Source organism: Tupaia chinensis, unplaced genomic scaffold (genome assembly GCF_000334495.1).
Source record: "Tupaia chinensis unplaced genomic scaffold, TupChi_1.0 Scaffold000159_1, whole genome shotgun sequence".
In the NCBI taxonomy this organism is placed as follows: Eukaryota; Metazoa; Chordata; class Mammalia; order Scandentia; family Tupaiidae; genus Tupaia; species Tupaia belangeri.
In genome coordinates, this window is record NW_006159630.1 from 269,637 (window position 1) to 278,159 (window position 8,523).

At 51.6% G+C, this 8,523-nt stretch overlaps 1 protein-coding gene across 1 annotated transcript in view; it reads left to right on the plus strand.

The window, feature by feature from the left end:
- Positions 1 to 3,948: 3,948 nt before the first annotated feature.
- The window catches only part of WDR45B (WD repeat domain 45B), a 49,356-nt gene continuing 44,781 nt past the window's right edge, over positions 3,949 to 8,523 (plus strand). Inside the window, exons 1-2 of the mRNA XM_027770824.1 lie at positions 3,949 to 4,031; positions 6,400 to 6,535. Coding sequence (XP_027626625.1) covers positions 3,949 to 4,031; positions 6,400 to 6,535 — 219 coding nt within the window. The remainder of the gene's footprint in view (positions 4,032 to 6,399; positions 6,536 to 8,523) is intronic.

Here is an 8,523-nt window from a genome sequence, read left to right on the forward strand (position 1 = left end):
CCCTGCGCCCTGGGACCCGGGACCCGGGACGCCGAGGTGTCGGGGGCCACGCGGCGCGGCCCTTCCCGGACCCGCGCGAGTTCAGGCTGCAGGGCGCGTTTATTACGAACGGCCGCCCGTGCCCTGTGTGCGAGATGGGTTTGATAACGCTTTTGCTATGCCATTTGCTACGTTTTGGGGTTAATAAGTGATTTATATGACTATTTTTCTGCCAATCCACACTTTTTTGTACAAATGGGCTACAAGCAAGGAGCTGAGGGAGGAGAATGCCAAAGACACGTCTAGCTCTGCAGACAGCAGCCCGAGACCTCCACGGCCGGGCCAGGAAGGAGGGCCGTGGGAACTCAGCTGTCGAAGAAACGGGCCTCCACAGTAACGTGTGCTTTCTCCTGGGAGACCTGTCGGCTGGCTCCTTCTAACTCTCTGCTTGCCTGCTGGAGACTCTTAAACCCTGCTGGATGGGGGCTTGTTAAGGGCAATGGACTCCCACATGGCCGTCTGCAGTTCGAGTCCTGGAGCTGGTGGCTTGCTTTCTCACTTTCCTCTCTCTTGCTCTGTCCCTCTCTGGTCAAATTAAAATAAAAGAATTCAGAAAAAAAAAATCTGCTGGTGACAGTGTGGATGACAGGCTTAATTCTTGAGCCGTGTCACCTAGGTGAGAAGGCCCCTTTTCCTGGAAAGAGTAGAGAAAGCAAGTTTTTATTTTTTAAATCGACTGCCAGAGAGAGAGAGTTGGAGGAAGTACCAACTGAGGTATGGTGGTCCGGCCAACCCTTCTCCCTCTCCACCCTGTGGGGTCTGGGACACGTGTGGGCGTGTGTTCAGAGTGATTTCCAAGCTTCGAAAGCAGGTTAAGCAGTGGTCCAGCCATCTGGGATCTGGTTCTCTTAACTGTCAGGCCATGGGCCAGCCCAAAGTGAGGGTATGAAAAACGGACTTGGGTGTGTGCCTGCGTGAAACATCAGAGGTGCTCATGCAGCCGCATGAGCTCAGAGAGGTCCTTACCATGCCCAAAGGTGGAACCGCATCACCACCCGTGTGCAGAGGGTGGCTTCACAGGGCTCACGCGTGGTCTCTTTCCTTGGTCACAATGTGGTATTAAACAAGCCCAGATGAGTTCAGTTTGTTAACAATTCATGTTTTTTGAAGATCAGCAGGTGGTGTGATGGTTAAGGTGCTGGACACTTCCACTGTGGCTGACCCCAGTTCAAGTCCTGGACCTGGTAGCTTTTTCTCTCTCTGGTAAAATTAAAATAAATGAATGAATCAATAAAATTAAATGGTTCTTTTTTGAAACACATGTTCGTTCTTTCTTTCTTCTTTCTTTCTTTCTTTCTTTCTTTCTTTCTTTCTTTCTTTCTTTCTTTCTTTCTTTCTTTCTTTCTTTCTTTCTAGAATTATGTATTTAAGGGACCAGCAGATGATGTAAAAGTTATGTCAGTGAACTCCCATGTAGTCAACCACGGTTCAAGTCCCAGACCCGGTGGCTTAAAACTCATGCCAAGTGCATGTGCGTACACGGCCAAAATCCCTAGAGGAAAATGGAGGAGAAGGGATTGTGGGGTGGCCATGCCCCGAGGGGTGATTTCTTGCTTTCTGTCTCTCTCTCTCTGTCTCTCAGGCAAGCACACGTGCCCTATAGCAAAAATCTATCTTAAAAAAAAAAAAAGCATTATTGGGACCAAAATATAGTGTAATGGCTATGTCGCTGGAGTCCCATGTAGTCAACCGTGGTTCGAGTCCTGGCCCCAGTGGTTTAACCTCACACCGGGCGCATGTGTGTGCGTGCCCAAGATCCCGAGAGGAGAATGGAGGAGAGGGGATTGTGGCATGGCCATCCCCCTGGGGGGTGATTTCTCGCTTTCTGTCTCTGGCAAGTGCACGTGCCCTGTAGCAAATACCTCTCCAAAAATAAATAAAAGATGTGCATCACCTTGTCCTCGGTTCCTCTGGGAAAATTACCGTGTTTCAGAAAATCTCCTTGGCAGAGGGCTCGCCCTCAAAGAGGAGTTACTTATTCAAAATACTGAGTCTAGAAAAATGTCCAGGATAGGCTCAATAATACTTTTTTTTTTTTTTTTTGAGAGAGATTTTTGCTATAGGGCACGTGTGCTTGCCTGAGAGACAGAGAGAGAGAAAGTGAGAAATCATCCCACCCCAGGGTGGGGTGACCACACCGCAATTCCTTCTCCTCCATTCTCCTCTCAGGATTTGGGGCATGCACACACACACGTGCCAGCATGAATTTCAAGCCACTGGGTCCAAGACTCGAACTGTGGTTGACCATGTGGGAGTCCAGGAACATAACCATTATGCCATCTGCTGGTCCCAATAATGCTTGTCTTGACAAAGGAGCCAGGGAGTACCTTTGCAGATAAATGCGTGGTCCCACCTGGTGGGCAGCCAGCAGCAACCCGAACCCATACAGCCACTGTGGGAGCAGAGCCCCAGGCAGGCTGAGAACACCCAGCATGCATGTGTGCTCGAGATCCGGCCCCCCTGCGCCCCCATCAGGGCTCCTCCATGTCCAGAGCCTTCAAAATCGCTGGCTGGGCCAGCAGTGGTGTAGACGTTAAGGCAGCTAGATCCCACATGGGCAACTGCACGGTTTGAGTCCTGAACCTGGCAGCTTGAGGAGCACTGCAGGCCAGGCACATGCGTGTGTGTGGCCAGAGTCCTGACAGAAGAATTGTCGTGTGGCTATCTCCCTGGAGGGTGACTTCTCACTTTCTGTCTCTCTGGTGAGTGCACACACCCTTTAGCAAAACTGGAGAAAATGAACATGAAATGAAAAAAGTCACTGGCCAGGCCAGCAGGAGGCATGGCGAAGGCACTGGACTCCCACATGGACCACCACTGTTCGAGTCCCAGACCCTGCAGCTTGAAAATCGTGCCAGACGTGTGTGTGTGTGCCAAAAATCCCCAGGAGAAGAATGGAGGAGAGGGGATCGCGGCCTGTCATCCCCGATGGGATGATTCCTCACTTCCCTTCTCACTCTCTCTCCAGTGAGCGCATGCACCCTGCTCCCAAGACCTTAGAAACAGAAAGGTCATCGACCTGGCGGAGTAGCGTGGGCGAAGCCGAGTGAAGTGATCGGGCTGGTCGCTGCTGTGTACTCTTGTGCTGGACAGCGTGTAGCCAGTGCTGATGGTAGGTAACAAGGAGGTCCTCCGTGGCCCCGGGCAGGCAGGTGGCTCACCCTGCCAGCTGCCCCTCTGCCCCGTCCTGGCAAGTCTGGGCCATGGCCTGGGCCAACCCTGCCCCTTCCCATGGTGAGGTCTGACTCTTTACCCACTCCCGCTTCAACGGCATGTTTTGGTCTGTGCTCTTGGAGAGATTTTTGCTATAGGGCAGGTGTGCGCTCGCTGCAGACAGAGAGAGAGAGAGAGAAAGTGAGGAATCACCTCCCAAGGGGATGACCATGCCGTAATCCCTTCTCTGCCATTCTCCTCTCGGGATTTTGGGCACACACACAAACACCCAGCATGAATTTCAAGCCACCGGGTCCAGGACTTGAACCATGTTCGGCCATGTGAGAGCCCAGTGCCACAACCACTATGCCACCTGCTGGCCCCTGTGCTGTCGTCGTTAAAGTTGTCAGAGGACGTGTGCCCAGCAGAGACAGAGAGACAGAGCGAACCCCGATGGGAGGTGGCTGTACAATAGCCCGTGCCCCTGCACTCCTCTTCCCCGTCAGTGCTTGGACGTGCATGCAGACCCAGTGGTCTGGGACTGGCCTGTGGCTGGCATGTGAGATCTAGCCCCAGTACACGGATCCCAGCCCCTGTGCCATCTTCTTCCAGACCCTTGGGTTCTTGCACACTTTTCCTCAAAAACACTGAATCCTATGGACAAAGATTTGGCTTCTAGAACATGTGACCCCGCAAGGTCTCGCCTTGGCGCTGCCCATCAGGCAGTGCAGCCTCAGCCTGGGGCCGCAGTGCACAATGGGAGTCCCAGTGCTGCCTGTGCGGCAGCAGCCCCAGAGCTCAGGTCCGCTCCGCTCTGCCCTTGGAGGTGCGGGAGCCAGGTGAGGGGCGGGGTGAGGGGCAGGCACGTCATTGTCTCCCAGCCCTTCTACCAGGGCAGAAGCTGACCTCCGGTTCAGCCAGAGGCCAGTGCCTGGTGCTACTCAGAAGCAACTGCCCTGGGCCAGCAGATGGTGTAGCAGTTAGGCCACTGGATTCCCACATGGCTGATCATGGTTCGAGTGCCGGACCCGTGGCTTAAACTCACACCGGGCCTGTGTGCATGGGTGCCTAAGATCCCAAGAGGAGAATGGAGGAGAAAGGATTGTAGTGTGGCCACTTCCCAAGAGGGGGTGACTTCTTATTTTCCCTCTCAGTGTCTCTGTCTCTCTCCAGTGAGCTCGTGTACCCTAAAACAAAAATCTCTACACCCCCCCAAAAAAAACACACACACACAAAGAAACAAAATAATTCTATCTTTTGGTTTCTTTTTCACTGTGTGTGTGTGTGTGTGTGTGTGTTTTAAGATTTTTGCTGGAGGGTACGTGCACTTGCCAGAGAAGGAGAGAGAGAGTGAGAACTCAGCTCCTGGGGGTGACCACGCCACAATCCCTTCTCCCCCGTTCTCCTGTCGGGATCTTGGGCAGGGCCGCACATGCACTTGGTGTGTTTCAAGCCACCGGGTCCAGGACTCAAACCACGGTTGACTATGTGGGAGTCCATTACACCATCTGCTGGTGCCTCTTTTTAACGTTTTCAATGATTTGTTCATGTTATTTGAGACAGCGCACACGTACACACGCGAGACGGGGAGGCGTGAGAGACCTGGGCAGGGTCTGTCAGGCTGCAGCTCCCTCCAGCCCTCCTGTCTGTCAGGCTCCTGGGGTCACATGCCGACACGTGGGGTGGGGAGGTCTGAGCCATGTCAGCTGTGTAGGCTCCAGCCCAGCAGTTCAGCACACGGCTGCCTGCACCTCCAAGGCTCGGCCTGTTACTTCTCGATTTTTTGCCCTGGAACCTTTTTCTCTCCCTGCCAGCAAGCACGTGTGCTTGACAGAGAGGGGAGAAAAGCACTCCATGGGTACGGTCACACTGCAGCCTCTTCTCCATCTCTTCCTCGCTTCGGGATTCTGCACACCCGTGCACGTGTGCCTGGCATGTTCCTCGAGGTGGGTCTGGGATCTGAACTGGGCACGAGCCGTGTGGGGCTGGCCCTCTGCCCTGCAATCTTCCTACTCCATGTTGTACCTCAGAAATGGGGATAATCGGGGCTGGCAGGTGGTGTGGTGGTTAAGGCCGCTGGACTCCCACATAGCCAAACCACGGTTCAAAGCCTGGACCTGGTGGCTTGCTTTCTCTCTCTCTCTCTTTCTGTCCCTCTCTAGCCAAATTAAAATAAATAAATATGCAAAGCTAAATAAAATAATTCTTTTAAAAAAAAAAAGAAAGAAAGAAATGGGGATAATGGATGGTGGCTTTTTAAAAAGTTTTCTAAGCATTTTGTGAAATGTATCATCTACAAGACCTTAAAGAAAGTGTGGAAAAGTGGAATTAAGGTATGTTTATTTCGGTGCCAAAAAGGTGAAACCCCACACACTTGTTTCCTAATGCGCGTCTCCACACATTTTGAAGACCTGGCATGTGAGGGTCCCGGTAAGGTGCAGACAGACAGTGGCACACCTCTGGGAGTGGTGGACTGCACTGCCACCAGCCACTCCACGGCAGCGGCTCTGCCTGAGTCCTCTGGGACCACATGTCCCGGACGCTGCAGTGAGGCACCACGGCTTGGCGGCTTAGGGTCCTGTTCTCGGGCCACAAGCCCAGTCGGCATCGCTGGGCTGAAGTCAAGGTGTACAGGCCCTGCTCCCTCCAGAGGCTCCAGAGGAGGGCCCCTCCTGCCCCTTCCGGCTCTCGGTGGCTCCAGACACTCCCTGGCTTGAGGCTGTAACCCTGCACTGCCTACCTCTGTGGTCACTAGGCCACCTTCTCTCACTGACCCACTTCCCTACTCGCGGGGCTGCCCAGCTGATCCAGGGTAATCTCCCTGCCTTTGGGTCCTCAATTTAGTCACATCTCCAAGTCCCCTTTGCCATGCGAGGTCGCGTACTCAGGGTCGAGCCTGGGGCTGTACTCAGTCGGCTGCACCAGCCTTCCCTCCTGCAGAGGACCCTGTCCACTCAGAGGTGTCCAGTCCCGTCATCACCCCTGGTTTCCTGGACGCCACAGTGTCCTTGAGTTTTGCTTGCTGTAGGGACACAGGGTCTCCCCTTGCCTCAGATGGACACTAGAAGGGATCTCTAAACATCTCCCTCAGCGCCTTGCGTTGGTAAAACAGTAGGATATGTTACTTTTCATGATAAAGAGCACGAGTGAGAGACTGAGAAAGCCCCCACAGGGCCTGGTCAGCCATGAGCCCCTTGCCCTGCCCAGAGGCTTGTCAGTGTCTTGGGTACCTGTGCCCAGCCACTTGGGACCTGTGGGCCGGACCCTGCGCCAGCCACACGGCCTCCAGTCTTGCAGGGCCCCGCGTTACCGGGTCACAGGGGGTGCCTTTGCCATCTTGCAGGTGGGGGCTGTGCTTTCTTTTCTGTCTTTTTTAAAAAACATTTTAAAATTTTTAATTCATTAACATTCATTCACTGAGCATTGTCACAGCATACAAAATGTGATTTCCCATCCAGAATATACTGCATAGTGGCTTAATCATGCACGTTCTCATCAGTGATTTCCCACTTCTACTTTCATGTACGTATATGTACGCACGTATTTCCCCATTTCCCACCCCCCTCCACACTACCTCTTTGTCTACAGTTAGGGTTTTCCATTTCTTTATTTCCCATTTTATTTATTTTTAAATTTAACTTTATTTTTTATTCATTCATTCATTTTAATTTGACCAGAGAGGGACAGAGCGAGCAAGAGAAAGAGGAAAGTGAGAAAGCAAGTCACCAGGTCCAGGACTTGAACCAAGGTCAGCCACGTGGGAGTCCAGTGCCCTCAACCACCACGCCTCCTGCCAGTCCTTCTCCCCATTTTATTGGTTCACGAAATGTCTTAAATACTCAACTACTTTCAATAGCAAGTGCAACTGATATATACATATCTGTGAACACACGTCTGACTTTACGCATGAAACACTGAGTAGAATGAATGACAAAGGAGCACCTAGCTGATGCCATATGGCTTACTATGGTCATTAAGCAGGTATTTTTTAATATATTTTTTAACTTCAAGAAAAGCAGTTTTAGCTTTAATAAATCAGAGAAATGCTAAGAAACTTTGCTTAAAACTTAAGGAAACAGATAACAATTCTGTTCAAATAGTAGGTGCATGAACCTATCGGCAGCTCAAGGCAGGGCAAAAATCCTTCTATTCTCCCGGGCTCTTGGGCACACATGCACACGTGCCCAGTGTGAGGTTAAGCACTGAGTCTGGGACTCAAACCATGGACAACTACATGGGAGTGCAGCGACATAGCCATTCTGCCAACTGCGGGTCCCAAAAGATCAGCAATGTTTAATCAAAAGTCATAAAATTCTGTTTCACCAGTTCAGTTTCATGTACTTAATCTATCTTCTGTTGTGGTTCCATCTTACTGATTAAATTCTGGGATATAAAATTCAATGCTAGACTTGTCCCTACAATTAGGTTGGCTGTTTTCTTAGTTTTTGAACTCTTATTTCTGTGCGTCTGTATTTAATTTTCCTGACATAGCACTCCCTTGAGAACTTCTTGGAGATCTGATCTGGTGCTGGTAAATTCTTTCAGGTTTTATCTGAGAATGTTCTAGTCTTTTCTTCCCACATGAAAGATACTCTTGCCGGGTACAGTATTCTTGGCTGAACTTGCTTTTCCCTTAACACTTTGAATGTATTTTCCCATTCTTTCCTCGCTGGCATGTTTCCGATGAGAGGTCCGCTGTGAGCCTGATGGGATATCCTTTGTACATAACTTGCCAGTTCTCTCTTGGCAATCTTAATACCTTCTTTCTGCGGTTTTGGTCAATCTGGCTACCATGTGTCTTGGAGAAGGTCTTGGGTTGATTCTCTTTGGGGTCCTTTGTATTTCTTGAGCCTGGATCTATGAGTGCCTCTCTAGGTTGGTAAAGTTTCCTTGCAAGATTTCATGGAATAGGTTATCAATGCCCTTCTGACTCTCCTCTCCTTCTGGGATCCGAATATCCAGATGTTTGGATATTTGATGGTACCTAGTATTTCCTGTATTAGGTTTTGTCTCGTTTGCCAGAGAGAGGCAAGGGAAAAGTGAGACATCACCCCCACCCCATGGCTACACCGCAATCCCCTCTCCATTCTGCTCCGGAGACTTCCAGCACGCTCGCACACGCACCCACTGCGATTTTCAAGCCGCCAGGCCAGGTCCGGGACTTGAACCCAGTCTGCCACGTGGGAGTTGAGCACCTTAACCACCGCGCCACCTGCCGCCCGGGCCGTGTTCCACCGGAAACGTACGTCGTCGTCCTCCCTCTGCGCTCGCCCTGCCTGACACCCAGAGCGCGCCCGAGGCCGTGGGCTCCGCCGGCCCCGCGACCACTGC